Source organism: Colletotrichum abscissum (genome assembly GCF_030869225.1).
Source record: "Colletotrichum abscissum strain IMI 504890 chromosome Unknown Scaffold_4.1, whole genome shotgun sequence".
Classification (NCBI taxonomy): domain Eukaryota; kingdom Fungi; phylum Ascomycota; class Sordariomycetes; order Glomerellales; family Glomerellaceae; genus Colletotrichum; species Colletotrichum abscissum.
The window spans coordinates 847,181-866,718 of record NW_026850320.1 but is presented as its reverse complement, the minus strand read 5'-3'; the positions used below and the strand labels follow the sequence as shown (position 1 = coordinate 866,718).

Here is a 19,538-nt window from a genome sequence, read left to right as displayed (position 1 = left end):
AGCAAAAAGAGGGCCTTGCAGAGCTGGGTGCTTCTGCCCTTGCATCGGCTCATGCGCTTCTCTTCCCTTTTGACAATGCTCTTTGGGCGTCAATTGGCTCTTCGGTCCTGAGCATGGGGTAAAGTAAGAATTAAGGTAAGGTAGGGCAGTCAAGATATGCACCTTATTTCAGGTGCTCTGCTTTGCGCTGCCTCTCACGATCGGTCCTACCTCCGGGTTTGCTACCGTAGTTATTACCTTAGTGTTGCAGCTTGCTTGCTCTTGCCCTCTGAGAATCCGTAGCTTGAGGTCGACCTCGGACTGTTCTTTCCCTCGAATTGTGTCAGGGCCGTAGCTAGGCCCCAAATGAACCCCCTCAAGAAACATATCCAGTCACAACGTCTGAGAACCCTGCACAATCCCTGCTGAGCCATGAGAAACCACCCCTGTTTCTTTCTTGCCGTGTCCACCCACATCCATACTGGTCGGGAGGGAAAGAAGGATGAAATTTTGACTGAGCAGTTGCGACTGAGAGAGCTCCTGCCCTTGCTCCAGAAAGCGCGAAGCCAGAAGGTGCGCCCCACCCCACCATCCCACTTTCCAATTGCCTCTCCCGCCCGCGGACTCACCCCCGGTCTGCGCCTTTCCAGGGATGGCTACGCATGTGGCACCGGCTTGTGGTGAACTCCTCGGTACGTATCTTCTTAGCTTCATCCAGCCGTCTAGCTTCTCCCCTACCCGTCTCTCGCCGCCTCTCAGACTCTCAGTCTCTCGTCTCTCGTCTCACTCTCACCCTCACTCTTTGCACTTTTCATGTCTCGTCCACAAAATCTAAGACATCCATCTCGAACTTCGCTCACAGTCCTCGCCTTTCTTCGCACTAATACAGCGGGACAATACGCCCTCGTCCTCTCGTTCCCTCGCCTTCACCCACTCCTACTGGCCACCACGTCCACTCCTGCTCCCACGCCCGCTAGAACCTCTCTCTCCTCCATACGGATACTTCACGTCAGAGACACTGGTTCTCGACAGTGTCAGAGACCACACAGCACCTTAGACAGCAGCCACACTTACCTTCCCCGGCGTTGCTGCAGCTCGACATGGACATGGACCTGGATCTGGCCCTCGACCCGAATCTCTGACCCCGACGCTACCTCTACATCTGAGCGCACCCTCACCCTCCCGAGTCCCGTCACCTTCACCCTCTCACACTCGCCTTGAGGAGGATTCGACCCTCAAAAAGTACCTCAGTCTTTTGGCCCGTCCCGTCGCCGCGTTTCAACCAGCCTCGACTGTCATATCTTAAAGCCTTCACTTCTCCAGTCCCTCTCTTCATGCCCGTGTCCCTACTTAGCCTTCAGTACCGTACTTCACCCTCGGTCTTGTGCTGATCTTCGGTCGACTTTTCATTTTCCATCATAAGCATCCTTATAACTTAATTCCCTGCTCGGTCCTATCGCATTCACCCTCACCTCACAGTCACATTTGCCATTAGCTCCAGCTTCAACCTCCAGGCTGAGCTACCTTCCTTGCCTTTACCCCTTGCCTACAGCTTCATCCGACTGATACCGAAGGCTGCGGTACCTACTACCTCTTTCCACTTTTCCACCTTTCTTATTCCCATATCGTGTCTCGCCTTTTCCTTCTGGCAGCACAATTCTACAAAACGCCCCCCATTCCCACCCAACCATTTCGTTCGGTCGACGACGACCTAGAAGCTCAGGGAAAAAAAAAAAAACCAGATGCCCGCCATTTATATATCACGACCCATCTCACCTTGACGACCTGTCTCACCGAAGAGTCGTACAATCTTGATCGTACAAGTACCGCCTCCAGCCAATCTCTCCACGACATTCTCAGTCAGGGTTTCTGTGTGGCCCATTCTTCGGCTCATTGCTCTCGAGTTCGTTCAGCCGACGTCGCGCAGACGAGGGACCACTTCATTCCTGTGTCTGACCCTTCGCCTGATTACCGGTTCAACTCTCGCGTCACCTTGGGGTGTTCTGGATTCACTTAACTGATCCAGTGAGACTCGATTCACTCCAATTGTTGGCCTCTCCTGGTCTACCATTACTTCTGCCCGGGTGTTCCTGCCTACTTTCGTGGCCCCCGAACTTTCTGTCTCACTGTGACTTCACTTTGGTCAGCTCTCAACATTGTGGCCGAGGCCTCTTCTTCCCATTTTTACTCTCTACCTCGCTCCTTCCCTCACACCTCAGTGTCTCGACGACCACACACGTCCCTCTCACAGGATTGATTTCTAAAATTTCTTCCCCTCGTCATACCAACCACCCGCCTCTCGCGGTTGACTTAACTCATAATACTTATAATCACGTCTCATATCTGGTATGTTTTATTCTTGTCTGCCCAAGTGGCCCTCCTGCCAATCTCATATCCGAGCGCAAAGAACTTACAAAACTCTCTGGAGATCAGACAAACACGCGCAAGTAGCCGTCACTCGACCTCTTTCACCATGCCTACCAGCTTCGACCGCTTGGAGAAGCTCTTCTCCCGGAAAAAAGACTTCTCCGTCCAAACAAGCCCATCGACGCCGACCATGGAGTCATCGGGTCCCAGGACTGCAAGTTTAGACCACAGTTTCCCTCAGCCTTCCTTCATCCGTCCGCGAGTCTCCCGCATGAAGGCTAGAGAGGAGCGCATTGTAGCATCACAAAATGAGAGACGTGCCCAGAGCCTCCCGGAAAACCAGTCCGAGCGTATCTCAATACACATTTCTCACCTCAGCAGTGCAAGCACGACAACTCTTACTCTTCCAGCCCGCTCCATGTCGCTCAATCACCGCAGGGAAAGTAAGCCGGTGGCAAGTCTGCGTGGATTCGATTTTCCTTTTCCTCCCACATCCCCATCCCCGGCTTCGCCTTTTAGTGCCACTTTCTCTCCGAGAACCCTCCCCACAACGCATAAAGTTTCCCTCGAGCACCGCCACAGCTCTGTCATCATCCCTCCCAGAGCCGACACCCCACCTACCTCGGACCACGAGGACGACTCAAGCATAAAGGGATCCCAGGGCCGGCCTTCTTCTTCACTCAGCAGAGACCTGCCAACACCTGCCGCATCTCCAGAAATGAGGCCCATCAACGACATGAGATCCCGGGATTCTGCAGAGTTGAGCTTGGCCAAGAGGAAGGCGGCTGCTGCAGCGACAAGACGTCGAAGAGAGGAAAAGGCAGCTGCCTTGCGTCGGCCCCAGGGTCAGTCAAGACCTCACAGATCCATCACTTCATCAAGCCAGATCCTCAAAGGTGGAGATGTCATGGATTTCTTCAACCTCTCCGACGAAGACATCTTGGAAGAGCCAGAGTTGGAGGATACCCCGGAAACCCCGTTTATGCCGGCACCTTTGCGGCTACCACCCTCACCGCCGACCCCTGCCTATACGGTGTCATCGGTCGGTTCCAAGCGACGGACATCTTCTATCCATGCTGAAGACGTCGCCAAAGAAGGAGCGCTGCAGGTTGCCCAGATCGCGGCCAAGCACAAGTTTGACCTTGTATATATCGTCAACTTGTGGCCCGAAGGAGCGTCAGAGTCGTCGTCGCCCACGTTCCGTTCTTCTATGGATTTCTCATCAAGGCCCTCAAGCATGAGAAACTCTCTTCTTGGGCCCATGGATGGACCAACGGTGGACACAACTCCCGGTATGACTGGGCGTCTGCTCGCCGCCTACGGTTTGTCGAACCTGACTAGCCCTTTCCGCATTTCGGCCACAGTTCAGTCCAGAATCTTGAAGCAGGAGGGCTGGATGGAATACCGCAGCGACGACGCGCAGGCGGGCGAGATTGCACGGGGTTACGGCCACGCCTTCCACACGGCCACAGGTCGAAGGGGCTCCGCAAACTCGAGTCCCCGGAGTCCGGGTCCGCAAGACGTGGCCCAGAACGATCGCGGCATTGTCTTTGCCGCCTACCGCTATCCAAGCAAGGACTCACAAACAACCGGATGTACCAAGGAGGAGCTGGACGCATTGCGCGCAGATGCCGAAGGCCTCGTCGATTACCTCGTCGCCATTCACAAGGCTCGACGCCTCCGAGATCCCATGACCCTACAAACCTTGGTCGATGAGGACGCCACGCCTTAATCAACGCCAACGCCAGCGCCACACTTTAAACACGCCGACACGACCGTTTCCTGATTGATACCAACGCGATCAGTGCAACGGATATTAAATGATTACGACCCGTCATTCCCTGACACATTCTTCTTTGGCTGGATTTACACGTTTTTGCAATTCGTCTTTGATATGATACCACATGGAGAGCGTCGTCCTTTATTCGTAACATGGACTTCGTCATTTAGCTCGAAAAAAGGACATTTTCAGTCACATCCAGATAGTTCAGGTGCTAGGCATAAGCATCGAGCGTTGGAAGCGACTTCACAGAGGCATGGCATGGAGAGGATGGGTTCTGAACTAGTCCATCCTGGACTCTTACGTAGCAAAGTGGACTCGATCCATAATGAAAAATAAAAACTCATGATACCTCAATCCGGTTTTCTCCCCAGCCACACTCGCGGGTCCCTGCTCTGGGCCGAGACCATATTCCCATGACCGCATGACGAATCCGAGCGTACGCAGTCTTCGGCTTTACCGGCGCGAGTCGTCTTTTTTTTCTTTTTTCGACAACAATCCGATCTTTTGTCTTGATGAACTCTTTTCCTTCATGCCTCAAAGCTATTTTCCTCCCTTCGGCTGACATGGACGGATCAGCAAAGCTCATGAGTCGGGTCTTGATTTTTGGGGGCTGAGCTGAGTCCCATCAGCAGTGGCGCATATAGTAATTGCTCATGGGAGGCCTGACCAATTCGCCCATTCTTTTGGTTCTGGTAGGGCCATTGACAGGTCCCATCATTCCCGGCATCATCATTCCACCATCTGGCAGCGGGCGATTTGCACTACATTCACTGCTTGGGAGGCCGGGGAACCCCTGGTTTCAAAACTTCCCGCGACGCTGGTTGGGTGGGGGTGGAGAGAGAGGAGGGGATAGAGGATCCGGGTCATTTTTGGATCTTGTCTGGCCCAGGCTTTTTTGGCCAGTATGGATACTCCAATGGCGATGGGGAGGAGGGAGGCAAAAAAAGGCAACGCCGCGACGGCAAAGCATGGTCAGGCATTGAGGAGGTCTCCGTTCGCCATGTGGTTAGAGGGGGAGGTGGCTTATTCAGTTGTGACGATGGTACGCTGGCGTGTGTTCGGGGATGGAGTCGTGGCCGTTGAGAGCGTTGGTAAACTTGGCGCCGATGGGATTTGATTGTCGTTGCGTCAGGGTATTATCTTCCTTCTCAATCCTTTCATTTCTGTGTGACCCCGCCCTTGACTGTCTGGGTACAGTACTATTCACAGTTTCTGATGGAGGAATATGAGGACACCCAGTTGGAGGGATCATTGGGCCAACTCTGAATGTCTGAAGGGGCTTGACATGATGTCAGCTGTAGTTCTGACGACAGTCTGACAGAGAGCCGCAAACTCTGGCCGGGACAGTTCATGATTCGATGCGGCTTTTCTGGGGGGGGGGGGGGGGGGGGGCGGGCCGGGGGGGGCGGTCCGGGCGGGGGTCGGGGCGGGGGGGCCCCCCGGGGTTTTTGGGGGGGGGCCCCCCCCCCATTTTCCCCACCCCCCCCCCCCCCCCCCCCCCCCACCCCGTTGTGTGGGGGTGGGGGGGGGGGGGGGGGGGGGGGGGGGGGGGGAACGCGGCTACGTGCGGACGTACTGCACGGGATACTGCACGGCATGGCATCCCTGGGTCTTGTGAACGTTGCCCACCACCCATATTGCCTACATACCTCCCCTGCCCACCCGCTGAACCCCGTTTTGATAGGGTTGCAGTGGATTGGGGGGGGAGCTTTCGAGCTTTCCGGATGGTGGGAGGGCGGTTGCGAACGTTTGGCCGGCTACCCTCATTCTTTCTTACATCCTTGGCAACTACCAGGAAACGGCAGGTTTTCTCGGGTTTAGTAATTGACTTCCTACCAGGCCTTTACCTGACTTCAGCGGGGGAGAAGAGACATGAGAGGGGCGAACTTGTAACCTTCGACTCCCCCCGCGCAACGGAGAAGGGCAAGAAGAGTTCTTTCGTCTTTTGGGTGGATGCGACGGCGGCAGGACGGCACGAGTTGACGTGGTGGACGTGTGCCGGTGCCATGTCTTGATGCCCTGGGCTTACCTTTTGCGATTGTGGCTTTCATTTTTCTTCTGGTTTCCCCCGCCGCCGCGCCCGTGCGGATGGCTTTTGGTAGTCAACCAGTGATGAACGGCGTTTGGTACGGAACTACGGAGTATGAGTGCTACCCTTTTCCGCGGCTTACGGCTCGCGGCTCGCGGGCGCGGGCGCGCATGCGTACGTTGGGGGTTAGGAGTAGATGAGGGCTGGGCATGCAGGCCTGGGGTGCATCTTTGCAGGGCTAATCTGAGGGTACGACCACTTCTTGGCTGCGGCGCGGGCACCGATATGCAGCAGGAGGGGGAAGGCACAAGGGAAAGAAATGAACGTCTGCGGTCTGCGGTGTATTTCGATGGTTTTTTTCCCGCGGCGTGCCTTGCATTAAGTGCGTAAGGTAGGATTCAGTCTTTGTTTCTCGGTGTTTTGATAGCGGGTGGAAGCCGAAGGATGGGTTGCAGTGGTGGTTCTCTGGTGAGCTGTGTTGGTACCGGCAGTGAATCGTGGGTGGGAGGGCTAATGTAGGTTCTGGATCATCAATGGCGGAAGTGAATGTTTGGGATGCTTGATGTAGATCGAAATTCTGATGTGGTTTGACCGTTTGAACAGTGATGGACGGTGGTATTGGACCTGATTTTGAACACGTTTGGTTCAAACCACGTATCCGTTCGGGTCTCTCTCGTTGTTGACGTTTCTTTTTTTTCAATGTCTCGGCAGAGTCTCGTCAAATCGCCCATCAACAAACCCGAATCCGAGATGCAAGTTGGCGTTCAGGCGTCCGAGAAGGTGGCTGGCGTGCTTTCTTGAAATGCTCTTGACACTGCCACGGCTGCAGTGTTGCCCTCGCAAGTCGGCGCTCAGACGTTGACAAGATCGGAACCGATTTTCCGGCTCTCTCGAGGTGAGGTAGGATGGCGGGGATTGCAGTCCATCATTGGTCTTGTGGGGGCTATTCGCGAGATTGCTACGAGATAGCGTTCTGACTGATCGTCGATGGGTGGCGTGGTTGCCATGATGTTTGTCAGAGGCGGATGATTCAACATCAGAGTGAATGGGGGTTCATTTGAAGATCTGATTTGACCAGCTATTCTACATTAGTCTCAGAGGCATCCTCTATCTGAATGATGTGGGTAAGAACACTGGCGACGGTGCGATGAACAGCTCCGGTGGCGGCCAACGTCAGGTTGAGACGTAATGATGCCATTGGACGAACTGGACGATGATCTGAAGTGTCAGAAACACCCAGCCGGCTCCGAAAGTACGTTTGTGACACTACATCCGGCGCCGGCGTGGAACGAAGAGGAGGCCACGAGGCGTATGGGAGAGGCGTCTTGCCCGTTCAACGTCCGGGCGCTGGCAGGCCGTCTCGAATGAGTTGAAGCTAGGCTAGTAGGCTTTGGTGGACTAGGGGAAGCGTGGCTAAAGCTTCCGGGGCCGACGCTAGACTCTAGACGTGCTTTGAGTATCAACGTCTGGGTTTCAACTGCGAAACGGAACTAAGGCGATGATCGATTTTGATGGAGGGGTGGAAGAACTTTGAGGAGCAGGACGGGTTTGATAGAATTGCTTGTCGCTCAGTTGAGCTATAGACATCAGCATGAAGCTGCACGACGTAAGAAGAGCGTCGCCCTAGAGCGGCGAGCGAGGTTGTCGTCTGCTTCGCGATGTCAGTGGAGATGACGAAGCCGACTTTGGTTCATCAAGGATTAAGTTCCATGGCCTACCTATGATGGCCAAGGCTTCATGAGGCGATGTGGAGGCTTTCATTATGGCAGCGCGGAGTCAGGGGATGGTGACTTTGCTCTACCACAGTCTACATTGCCACATCACATAGGCGAGGGAACAAAGGCTCAAAATGGCCATTCAGCACTTTGATATTCTAAGTCGAGCGTATGTAGGACAAAAGCCGTCCGAACGTCTCCGCCCAGCGCCCCAAGAACCCCCTCATGAACCCAAGATCTTCCAAGCCCCAAGAACTCTGGGCGGCATACAGCTTTCGATCTCATTGCGAGCTCGTATAATCTCGATATCCCTGCGATAGGGTTTTACTGGCAGTACACGCTCCAGGGCATTATGGCAGGCTTGTACAGTGCTTAACATTGCCTCGTCATCCTCTTCCCCCAAGGGAAACCATCCACCACCCTCCCCAAGGACTTTGACAATGTCGGCTACTTCTTCAGCCAAATAATCACCCTGATAACCATCTGTTACACAGTCCCAGGGCCAAGTCTCCGTGATAGTGTCGAAGAAGTAACGAAGGGGACTCCACTTCAGATCCATACCAGGTGTGATAGTGGGAGAAGCCCCTTCCGTAATCAGCCACTCGATCGTATGAACCAAGGCCGCATTGCCTTCTTTGTATGCTCTGGGAAAGGCCCGGGGGTTGATTGCGTTGATAGTCGCATGCAGCGCAAGCAGGCCGATAGTGCAAGTCGTGACGCGGAAATGATCCTCTTCGACGGCTACATCTGAATGAATCGAAGACTCAGCGTCGTAGTATTCTATCACTGTAGACCCAACTCGATGATCGACAACTTTTTTGAGATTAACTTCTGGCTGCAACAGAAACCTTTTAAGGGTGGAGGTCTCTAGCGCTGGACAGCTGCACTGGCACGCAATCAAGAAGCAATCGAGCATCTCCTGGTCAAGAGGCCCAAAGTGAGGTTCGTGTTGCTTCTTGGTATGGCGCAAGATATCCGACATCCTCTCGTCCAGACCCGGTGCCAGATGTTTGTAGTAATCTTTGGTCCAATGCTGGGATCTTGCCTTTGAGAGTAATCGTCTCAGTCTCGAGACGACTTTCTCGTCGCTGCCTGGAGAACTGCACCAGGCCGCGCCTGGTTCTGAAATGAGACAGGTTGCCGTACCTGACTTTGTTTTGGTGCGAGAGAATTCGAAAATGCTGGTTATCGGTTCGGGCCATTCACTGGCCAGAGCGAATTCAATAACGTTGTCGTAATTGACATTCAACGCGTACGACTCGAAGGACTGCTCTGGCCTGGCCCCGAGACGTCGCAGGAGAGCCACCGTGTGCGTATCAGACGCCGCTATAGCGTAATACAGCGGCGTCGCACCGCCTTCTTCCACGACTTCGTCAACGTCCGTTCCCATGCGCTGTATGAGCTCTGTGATGATGGATCTGTTGCCGGACAGGGCGGCAGATTGGAGTGCGGACACCATTCCTGGCCCCTGATACTCTGTTGGATCCAACCCCCACCAGTAAGTGTCGAAGGCCTGGTTGAAGCGAGGGAATTTTGAAGAGCGGTGGCCCACGTTTGTACTGCGAGTCGAAGCGCCGCGAGCAATCAGCAGGCGGGAGACGGAGACTTGTTGGTTACAGATGGCTATGTGTAAGGGCGTCCAGGCCGGCACGGCTTGCCCTACCAGAATTGGACCCGCGGGAGCCCGATAAGTGCCTGGAGGAATACAGTGGCATAGAAACCTCGCCGGCATTTCCATGTCGACAGAGTGCTGGTCTAGAAGCCACCGGACGGCATCGTAGTGCCCGCCCTTCGCGGCGAGGTGCAAGGGGGTCGCGAAGCAGGCTTTCGACAGTGCGACCTCGACACCTTGTTTGCTTGGAACCTCTTGACTGTCCCGCCTCTTCGCCCACTCGACCCAGTCTTTGAGATGCTGGGGAGGATCGGCGGGATAAGTCTTGTTCATGTTCGCGCCGTGCGACGCTATGCGCTGGAGAGTGGCCAGGTTCCCTGTCGCGGCGCTCCTCACAATGATATCGGTGTTGTCATCGCGCATCGCCGCGATATAAACCTCCTTCTGAAGGTTCATGTGAAATTCGATGCTGACTTGCGCGAGCGCAGCGACGTCGACACTGTCGAGGAAATTGCAGACGTATAGCCAGATTTCGGCGGGAAATCCCACGCGCGATATAGTTGACGACATGGTGGGCGTCAGTAAGGGACGTGTGCTGTGATTGGTGGTGTGTGAAGACGACCAATGCGATGAATTCGAGGACATTTGTAAGTTAACTTACTGAAGATGGTAAGAAGTCTTTCAGGAAGTTTTGAAGCACGAAGGTAAGGAGAATCCAAGGTAATTATATACTTCGGTGCAAATCATCAGGGTAACCGCAACCACCAATGAGAACCTGGAAGGAACGAGGAGATAGCTCAAGCTTTCTCCTTCTCCATTGACTCTCCTTGCAGACAAACTCAAGAACCCTGATTCAAAGAATATTGCGCAGCCGGAAAAGCCCTCTGAAAATCATATCCCAAGGGACTCTTCGGCTCGTCGTTGAAGTACGACCCCGGCCTCCTTCCGGAAGACTGGCCCCACCGAGCCGGTCTCGTCTTCCGGACTCCACTCCTGCGGGCCACTAAACCTTCCACTGAAAGTGCATCCTCCGTGTCTTATCAGTCTGGCGATTCATAATTTGCGTTTAAAAGTATTGCGTGTAACTGAAACGAAGCTAGAAGCGTATAATGGCGGGTTCTTCGTGTGAGATTGAATACTAGAAACCTCCTTGGTACGCGAGAGACAGCACGTTCCTTCGCCCTATCAAGGCCCTGGACTTCTACTGAGCGACCACATCTTTGAATTAATGGTCTCGCAGTCGCTGTAGGGAGAGAAGGCGGTGGCGATGCCTTCCAAGCTTTCATACACCGACCATGCCCGGTCCTGCGCCGTTCGTGACCCACCCGGCGGAAAATACCCACATCGCCGATGACCGGCGCCGCACCGCCGCGGCGGCCAATGCCTCCCATCCGCCCAAGCTTTCGTATTTTATTCCCGAAATTTTTCGCGCCAGTGAACTCAATTGAACCCTGGCTCGAAAGAGATAAGAAAAATGCCCCCAAATTTCCCTCACCGATAAGATGAGTAAACGCGAAGGATCAAATATGCTATGAGCTACTGGGTAAGTTTGATTGCTGCAATCAACAAGATAATTCCTCGTCAGATAGCCATATTGGAACTTTGGAGGTACCTTAGGTACCTTAGGTGAGTGACGGCACAATGCTACATGGGGCATCCCTTCGGTCACGCCGCCGGACACTAGTCACGGACTGCGACCGACTCAAGGGATGAGCGGGCACCGGTGGAGAACAAGCCTTGATTGTCGCGAGAGAATCCAGGCCCGATCACGCAACGTTGACGAAGGGGTCTTTTTTTCGTCTATTCAAGCTTTCCCGGCGTCGGAGTCAAGTGCCGCCTTGCATACCGGATCTTCCGGATGAGCACAGCAGCTCACTTAGTCACTCTTGTTCTTTGACTACGACATATCTCTAGTCGCAACGCTACATTCGCATGTTAGCCTCTGGAAAACCCTGGGAATAACATGCGGATAAGAAACCATGCCCATCGCTCAAAGTTTCATGATGCAGGATAAACTCACAGGGTTCAACCCGTTTTTCCCGGATGTGCATGGCACCTGGCGGTAAGAGAGGTTTTCACCACCTACGGAGTAGTTCCACGCCGGTTCATTAGTGTTGGCCCAAAAAAAAAAAAAAACCATCCGACGTCATGACAGGCGATCCCTCCATCCCAGGTTACAAGTAATCTATTTTACCACGAGAGACTTTTTTCTTCACACAAGCCGAGGAACAAATGGCTAATGGCTGCCAAAGTGAGACCACGTTCCCGCCGCTAGGGCCGCCGACGCAGGCATTCCGCGTTCATCGGTTGACGGGGCGGCCAACATACTTCAGCCGCCCGATGCCCGGAGAGCTGAAAAGGCTGACGTTCTGTCACCTTCCTTCCGTCCCATCTCATCTCCTCTCATCTTATCTCGCTTTGCGGTTACATACGTCAGATAACACACTGCTATAAAGTCACCATTCATCTTTCAAATCGTAGACTACCATCTCACGCCATTGAACGAGGCCAGCAATTAAGAAAGCGCAATTGATACGGGTACAGTGGCCGGATAGTTTGAGCTACATACACGTCTGCTGTGAAAGCAACCTCAGAATGTCAACCACAAACGCCATCCTCACATCTTCACAACCAACAATGACACCGCCACATCTCCCACCCCCGCAAAGCTGTCATCCCTTCATGATACTCCCCCTCGAGCTCCGCCTCCTCATCTGGGAAACCTTCAGCTCGCAGCCCCGCGTCTTCGAATACCGAGAAGACACCCACCTCATCAAGCCGCCCCGGGAGTACCGCCACCCCCGTGCCGCCGCCCTCATCACAAACGCCGAATCGCGAAAGGCAACCCGAGCCCTCCTTCGGCCCTTCCCGCACCCGTACGACGTCCAAAAGGACTCCCGCCCGTCGCCACCGCCGTCCTTGGAATTCGTGCCCTCATCGGATATCATCTACCTCCCACCGCTCGTCTACCGCACGCGGCTCGGCGCGTGGGACTCACTCTGGACCACGAAGCCGGGGATCGAGAATGTAGGGATTCACTGGTCCGTTCTCCTCGACGAGCGGCGTATCGCGGAGGCTCTGCGGGCTTGTTCGCGGTGTTTCACCGATATGAGGAGGCTGTCCGTCTTTATCGAGTTCAAGCCGCTTCCGCAGCCGGAGGAGGAGGTTGGGAACGGCGGTATTGTGAGGTTGTTGGGTCCTGCGGAGGATGAGTACCGCTTGCCGAGTTTATATGCCGAGGCGCATGGGTTGATGGATGAGTTTTGGACGTGGGGGGAGTTGAGGACGGCGCTTGGGAAGGTTAGGAGGGCGATGAGGTGGACGCCTGAGATTGAGGGGGTGTTGTACACCAGGGAGATGGAGGAGGCGTCTGCTTTTTGAGACGGGATGGGATTGGTATTTTGATGAATTTGTCTCATCTGAGCTGGTCATTTCGATAAGGATGTCGAGCTGATGAGAGGCATGCCCTGACAGAGGGTGTAATATTTTGAGCATTTATCAGGGATCAAGTTCAGCATGCGGCGTCATGATTGAGCGAGGGATTTACGGCATTTCAGCGGGTTTGGGGTATTTTATGACAGGTCTGATACGAACCTGCCAGCTAAGGTAGTATTGAATGAGAATTCAAGTCATTTTGAGCGTATTTGGAGACTTTCCCGTGTATGCTTTCGTGTGAAAAGTAGAAAATAATGATCATGTTGCTCTCTTTCACTATAAATTACATCTCATTACATTTTCGAGGAAGCCGAACTTCCAGAGCCCTGTATACCTGGGTATCGTCTTCAACTTATTCGTACATCTGACTTTTGCCCTTACTCACGCCGTTGAGATGGGGTGCTCGTGGCTATAACCTCCTCCAAGCTCAGATCCACGCCCGCAGAGCTCCGAAGGCCTCGAAAGCCGTATTCGTGATCACCTCAATCTGAATAACCTCTTCTCTAAGCTTCCCCACACCCTTCCTTCAACCTCCCACTCATACTGGTCATAGTCTCCATCTTCTCACCCCGAATCCGACAATGCGTCAAGCTCGCCATTCTCCAGTCCCTCGACTCCGGTCTCAAGCTCAAGCGTAGACTCAAATCCATGCTCGACCTTGTACTCCTCTGTATCTTTCACTTCATCCTCCTCCATGCCACTTTAAAGGGCCTCCTCTTCGGTCTCCTCTTCGGTTTCTTCATCCCACACTTCACTCTGCTCATAATCGACACAAGTATCTTCGTCGATAAGCCCGTGCTGCCTCAGCACCTCCTCAACCTTGGGCCTGTCAGACCAGTAATCAAACGCATCGTGAATCGCGAAAGCCCACTCTGGCGCGGTTTCCGGCCTCTCATGTAAGTCGCGGACACACATCTCCCACGCCTTGTATACTCGAACAACTCCTCCGATATCATCCTCTCCGCACGGGATCCACGCTCCCTTTTGCACCAGAAGACGGACAAAAGGGCCGATTGAGCCCAACACAAAGGTCAGCGGCTCCGATTCTCGCGGATGGCCCACCGTGATCTTCTTCATCAGGTAGACAAAGGGGGTGAGAGACGGGTCCGGATCGGTGTCTCGCATGCCGATCGGGTTCGCGCCCTGGGTCATCAGCCAGTTTAAGGTCGTCAGGGCCCGCCCCTGATAGTCCCAGTCCATCACACCAATCGTAACACAGAGAGCGAGCATGCCGAGAGAAGAGCCCGATAAACGGTCCTGCTCTTTGTCGGGAGGCATAGTCAAGGGAAAAGTTGCGCGCCATAAGCCGTTCCGCTCCCCAAAGCCCCGTCTGATGAACTTCAAGAAGGGGCAATTCTGCTCCAATGTCACTTTGTCTCCGAAATCCAATACGTCCATGAAAGGGCGAAGGATATCCATACAGTCGCGATCGACGCTACAGGAGACCTCGCAGACGAAGAGAAAGGTCGACTGAAGTTCTCCTACAAGCGGGGCATATTCCGGCCGATGCGTCCGTTGGGTCTCCCGGATGAAGTCCGCGACGACTTGAGCGAACGAGTCGAGAACCGATTTACACTTGCGCCGGGTTGTATCAATCATCGCTGGTAACAACAGCTTTAGCAGTGAGATTTTGGGGCCGTTGTGTGCAAAAGCAGTCCAAAAGCTGTCTTCCACCGTCATAAGCTGCTTGGCGGCCTCGATATGACCCTGGGCGATGGCAAATTGGAGTGCCACCATCATATATGAGCCCTCATAACCGAATGATACCTCCGCATCGGCCCCGAGGCTGAGCAAATGCGACACAACTTCTCTCTCCGTGCGTACGTTACGCTCGGATGGACGGTACTCGCAGGCGTAGTGAATCGGTGTTGCGCCTTTGTCGTCACGGCTATCTACCGAGAGGCCGCGGTTCCTGACGAGATCGGTCATCACCTCCAAGTTCCCAGCACGAGCCGCATCGTGCAGGGCATTACACGGGCTTGAACTTTTCAGGGCATCTATTGCCCAGGGCCTCGTCCCTCTGGCTGGCGGTGGGACGAATGGGCATGTTTCCGCGCCCACTTCCGGATCCCAGTAAGGGGACTTTCTCTTGGCGTACACACCCTGCAACTGAGTTGTCAGAGAGGCTCCAGCAGAAAGCAGGAGGCGAGCGACGGAGCTGTGTCGCTGGCACAGGGCCACATGTAAGGATGTGCGGGCAGGGCGAAAGATGGAGGGGAAGGACTGGCCCAGTGCCGTCTTCCCGATTGGCATGCAATAGCATAGGTTTCTCCCGGGGCCATCGACATCGACATTCTGATCTAGAAGCCACTTGACCATCTCATAGCGGCCTCCTGCGGCAGCCTGGTACAGCGGCGTGCCCCAAGTTGTCATTCTGTCCAGATTTTCGTCGCCCCTGGGACCCCATGGTAGTGGTGCCACGGCATACGCCTTGTGAATGTCCGCGCCGAAGAGATAAGCGCGTTTCAGAGTGTCGAGATTTCCAGTCTTCAAGGCGTGAGTGACGCAGTCCGACGCGTCGTCCCGTATACTCTGGAGATACAGTTTGCGATTGAGGATGTCGTGGAATCTGTGATTGACCCGTACCAGGCGTGCCCTATCGGACTGAGAGAGGTAGCTGCTGACGAGCGTCCATAGCTCCACTGGTAGCTCATCAGTCAACATCGTAAATTCTCTCAACGCGATGCGAATATGGATTCAGCGTCGAAGTCGATGGAGAGAGCTGCGATGAGACCGATGAGTACCCTATTTTTACTCATGTTCTGGGACCCTCCCTTGCACGAAATTGCAAGTGGGGGGTGAGCAAAGCCACACACCGCCACAGTGCGGCCATGAGCCATGATAACCGCTTTCCACTCGTGTGGTCACACTTCAGGCATTCTGTGATAATCAGAGATCGGCTGTCCATGGGAGGGGGAAACAGGCACTTATCGACATTTCTTTCTCGTCTTGGCGAATGTAAGTTTCTTATGCGTGTTGGCGAACGCAGAAGATTTCCACGATCGATAGGGTGACTAACGGGCAATAAAAGAGTTGTGAGGCGCTCAACCTTTCTCTCATCGTGTTGGTAAGCCAAGGCTGAATGATGTTCAATCTGTGCTGGTGTAAATCTCCTGTGAGTCGGGATGGTAGCTAGTGAGGAACGTAAGACGGGTCGAAAACTACATCGTGAGAGATTATTGACATATGGCTTGTGAGAAGTTATTGATTCTTGATTTAATCTATGATGCATAAAGGCTTGGGTAGCGAGTGGAGGGCCAAATCCCCAACAGTACAGCCGGGCATCATCAATCGCCGGCGATACTCCTCTGACTCAGGAAACCGAGGCTATCGGCGTCTCAAGACCCCTCGGGACATCTACCAAAGCTCACACGTAGGCTGTCTTTGGGGGCAGTTAAAAACGCTGCGGAAGTCCTTCGAGTTGTCCAAGGGCCCTTTGATGCGAGCGAATCCTGGAGAGTGCACGTCGGCCCCAAGCAGGTAGACGTCGTACACCTTCGAAGACGACACGTCGCACCAGTTTTGTGCCCATTTCAAGAAGAAAATCTGGTCATGCGAGAAACTCTGCAGGCCAGGCAAGTCGAAATCTTGAGACTTCTTGTCTGCCTGTAGTTTCTTCCACGCCGCATAGCTTGTCGCCACACCTCCGGCATCGGCTATGTTTTCACCGAGCGTGAAGTTACCTCGAACGGGAACATTCGTACCATTAGGCGCAATGACCGTGAATTGCTGATACTGGTTGGCGAAGCATTTGGTACGATTACTGAACGCCTTGAGGCTCTGCTCATCCCACCAGTTTGTGAGAGACCCGTTGGCGGCGTAATTGTGCCCGCTGTTGTCGAAGCCATGGGTAAGCTCATGACCAAGAACGGTGCCAAGGGCGCCATAATTGACATATGAGGGATAGGCAACATTATAGAGGGGCTTTTGCTGAATACCAGCATTGATGACAATGTCGTTGAAGGTTGTAGAGTAGTAAGCATTTGTTGTCGATGGGGTTTGCAGCCAAATGTTCTTATCAGCAGGCTTGCCAAGCAGAGCCCACAGCGACTTGCTAGAGAAAGTGGCAAACGCAAGGGCATTGTCGAAGTAGGAGTCGGTAACCTTGAGCCCATTATAATAATCTGCAAGCTTGCGTGGGTTTGTGGTGTCCGGAGACACGTCGGGATACCCAATCTTTTTCGAAATGGCATTGACCTTCACTTCGGCCTCTTTCTTGACTTCGGATGTTAACCAGTCCTTCTCGCCGAGGCGCGAGATAAAGGCCTGCTGGATCGTGCCCATCATATTGATAGCCAGATCACGAGCTTCGTTCGAGTATGCCTTATCGAGGTAGAATCGGCTCAGAATCCAGCCGAACCCGGCAGGTAAGCTACTCCATGGGACACCCTCATCCACATGACCGACGCATTGCTGCCATCTCGGAGGCTTGCCGACCAACTCCGGATCTGTAGCGCGAAGCTTTGATTTCAAGTCGTTCAATCTTTCCGTGACATCTGTCTCGACGAAGTTGGAGAAGGTGGATACTGTTTTCCAGATGAAAAATCCTTGGACCGTTTCGACAGAGGTGTTGGCGAGAAGCTGAGACAGGTTGCCAAAGTAGGCCGGGGAAAACACAAGTTGATCCGGTGTATAGTCCGCGGGAATCAAGTTGTTGATGACGAAATCGTGACCAAGTTCTGGGGCCACGCTCGTGACCTCTTCCAACTTGAACTTCCTTGCTGGCGACTTTGGTGGCTGTCAGTTCCTCGGTCAGACGTAAAGGTCAGGAAATCACTCACAGTTGGGCTTGCTTTGCTGTCATCGGTGGCCTGCAAAGCGACTGCGTCCTTCTCAAACTTAGTGACGGCTAGAGCGAGTCTCTGAGCATTCATAACATCGAGTTTCGCCGGGTGGACTGCCTGAAGAAGTGCTGCCATAATGCGCTCATACTCCGCAATGGTATCATTATTTCTGGCTACAGAGCCTGTAAGCAACGGCGTGCCTCCTGGGACGACGGATATGAGTGTTTTGTTCTGCTTAAAAATCAGTATGCATCCATAGTGGCGGGCTCCCAGGTCCCAGATCAACATACCGTATTCTGGTCATCAAAGTCAACAGTGACGGACTCGAACGTAGAGATGCCGAGTTGACCAAAGAACAGTAGTGTCTTGCCCATGTTTTTGGCATCATTCTTCGAGATCTTGCGTTCCTTGTCCTCTGTAGTATTGGCCACAGGAAATGCCTCCGCGACACGGTTGACGAGATTGATGAGAGGACCCAAGCCTGCAGCCTTGACGGCGGTGTCATTGAGGCAAGCATTGTATGTCTCCACAATCAGCTGAAAGTTGTCCCGATCCACGCCTATTTGCTCTTGAGACAGTGATGCCGTGATAAATCCAGCGTCTGGTCCACTGGGGTAGGTGCCTTCCACGATGTTTTTCAGCACTATCGAAACATCACTCCCGACGATACCCAGCGATGAGGCCTTTCCTTGGCCGGCCCCAGGCGCATGGGTTGCTTTCCATCCAGAGCACGCATCTGCCAAGAAAGTGTATTAGCCAACCAGAGTCATGCAACATGCAGAATCCGCAGCAGTGTCGGTCAGGAAAACACCGGAAAAAGATGTGAGACAAGGATCCGAAGCTTGGGCGCGGGGAAACTAGAGCTGGAAGCCATGCGAGTGGGGGAAACAAAAGGCAATTGGAGTCCTGCGACGCACATTTGTCAAAGTCTGTGCACGGATCGATGTCGGTATGGTTCGGCGCGAGACTCATGAGAATGTTTGAGGCGATCTCGAGACAGATCGGCGTGGTGCAAAGGCTGCTGCCATCCGCGGCCGCAGTGAAGGGAGCCATTCTGTCGACTGTCAAGCAGTATTTCGAACGTCCTCACAGAGCTAGCGTCTCAAGTCAGCGACAAGGCTCTTGGGCAGTTGAAGTACTCGATAGACAGACCTGGGGATGAAGAAGCGACCTGGCTAGCCGGACAGGGAAGCTGAGACGCTTGATACTGGAACCAGCAGCGCCTTTCACCGACAAGCTGATGTCCAAGTTGAAGAGAGAGAGGAAAGCTAGCGAGGATCGGTTGGAGCCGGTTCATCCAGTGTGGGTTTGGGGACGAGCTGGTCCCTATATATAATGGCTTGTAAGGAGAGAAGAATATACTTTTCCTGCATTCCTTTTTTGGCCTAGACAATGCCGGGCATCGAGAACCATGGAATACAGTATAAAGATGCCAAAAGCGGTGACTAGAGGGCGGCGGTGGTGTGGTGTCGTCGATGTCGCAGTAGAAGAAAGGCAGCGAGGCGTTGATCAAGTTCTCTTCAGGCAGTCCGAGGGTAACCCCAATAGACCAAGTACCTGCCCTTTTCACCTGTCTCACGATCTTCACTGCCTCTAGCCAAGGCGGAGTCCAGCTAGTTGTACCTTCCTAACCCATCCTTGGACGAGCTGGAACATCGCAGACGGCAGGCGAGGCTGCCTTGTTTCCTGCCAAGACTGCCATTTGCCAAAGTCAAGCCAACCCCAGTTCGTTGACACATGGGAACTCTATGTGGTGACGAAGTCGACTCAGCGGATGTTCAGATGTGCATGCGGCAAAGGTAAGCATTGCGGAGAAAGGCAGTACAAAAGTGCC

At 53.7% G+C, this 19,538-nt stretch overlaps 9 protein-coding genes across 9 annotated transcripts; 5 read left to right on the top strand and 4 right to left on the bottom strand.

Moving 5' to 3' along the window:
- Positions 1–641: 641 nt before the first annotated feature.
- On the top strand, positions 642–1,285 carry CABS01_02229 (uncharacterized protein; the record flags this gene model as incomplete). Its single annotated transcript, XM_060535607.1, has 3 exons — positions 642–659; positions 706–997; positions 1,044–1,285. The coding sequence occupies 3 exons, from the start codon at positions 642–644 to the stop codon at positions 1,283–1,285; spliced, it is 552 nt and encodes a 183-aa protein (XP_060395912.1).
- A 1,167-nt stretch (positions 1,286–2,452) lies between these two features.
- CABS01_02228 (uncharacterized protein) lies at positions 2,453–4,078 on the top strand (the record flags this gene model as incomplete). The annotated part of the gene is made up of 1 exon (XM_060535606.1): positions 2,453–4,078. One exon carries the CDS (start codon positions 2,453–2,455, stop codon positions 4,076–4,078), a length of 1,626 nt encoding a protein of 541 aa, XP_060395911.1.
- Positions 4,079–4,782: 704 nt separating this feature from the next.
- Positions 4,783–5,112, top strand: CABS01_02227 (uncharacterized protein; the record flags this gene model as incomplete). The annotated part of the gene is made up of 1 exon (XM_060535605.1): positions 4,783–5,112. One exon carries the CDS (start codon positions 4,783–4,785, stop codon positions 5,110–5,112), a length of 330 nt encoding a protein of 109 aa, XP_060395910.1.
- Positions 5,113–7,009: 1,897 nt separating this feature from the next.
- CABS01_02226 (uncharacterized protein) lies at positions 7,010–7,165 on the bottom strand (the record flags this gene model as incomplete). Its single annotated transcript, XM_060535604.1, has 1 exon — positions 7,010–7,165. One exon carries the CDS (start codon positions 7,163–7,165, stop codon positions 7,010–7,012), a length of 156 nt encoding a protein of 51 aa, XP_060395909.1.
- CABS01_02225 (uncharacterized protein) lies at positions 7,146–7,526 on the top strand (the record flags this gene model as incomplete). Its single annotated transcript, XM_060535603.1, has 3 exons — positions 7,146–7,168; positions 7,251–7,343; positions 7,412–7,526. The coding sequence occupies 3 exons, from the start codon at positions 7,146–7,148 to the stop codon at positions 7,524–7,526; spliced, it is 231 nt and encodes a 76-aa protein (XP_060395908.1).
- Positions 7,527–8,096: 570 nt separating this feature from the next.
- CABS01_02224 (uncharacterized protein) lies at positions 8,097–10,055 on the bottom strand (the record flags this gene model as incomplete). Its single annotated transcript, XM_060535602.1, has 1 exon — positions 8,097–10,055. The coding sequence occupies one exon, from the start codon at positions 10,053–10,055 to the stop codon at positions 8,097–8,099; it is 1,959 nt and encodes a 652-aa protein (XP_060395907.1).
- Positions 10,056–12,080: 2,025 nt separating this feature from the next.
- CABS01_02223 (uncharacterized protein) lies at positions 12,081–12,866 on the top strand (the record flags this gene model as incomplete). The annotated part of the gene is made up of 1 exon (XM_060535601.1): positions 12,081–12,866. One exon carries the CDS (start codon positions 12,081–12,083, stop codon positions 12,864–12,866), a length of 786 nt encoding a protein of 261 aa, XP_060395906.1.
- A 756-nt stretch (positions 12,867–13,622) lies between these two features.
- Positions 13,623–15,584, bottom strand: CABS01_02222 (uncharacterized protein; the record flags this gene model as incomplete). Its single annotated transcript, XM_060535600.1, has 1 exon — positions 13,623–15,584. The coding sequence occupies one exon, from the start codon at positions 15,582–15,584 to the stop codon at positions 13,623–13,625; it is 1,962 nt and encodes a 653-aa protein (XP_060395905.1).
- Positions 15,585–16,277: 693 nt separating this feature from the next.
- CABS01_02221 (peptidase family M13) lies at positions 16,278–18,757 on the bottom strand (the record flags this gene model as incomplete). Its single annotated transcript, XM_060535599.1, has 4 exons — positions 16,278–17,648; positions 17,702–17,935; positions 17,995–18,440; positions 18,622–18,757. The coding sequence occupies 4 exons, from the start codon at positions 18,755–18,757 to the stop codon at positions 16,278–16,280; spliced, it is 2,187 nt and encodes a 728-aa protein (XP_060395904.1).
- Positions 18,758–19,538: the final 781 nt, after the last annotated feature.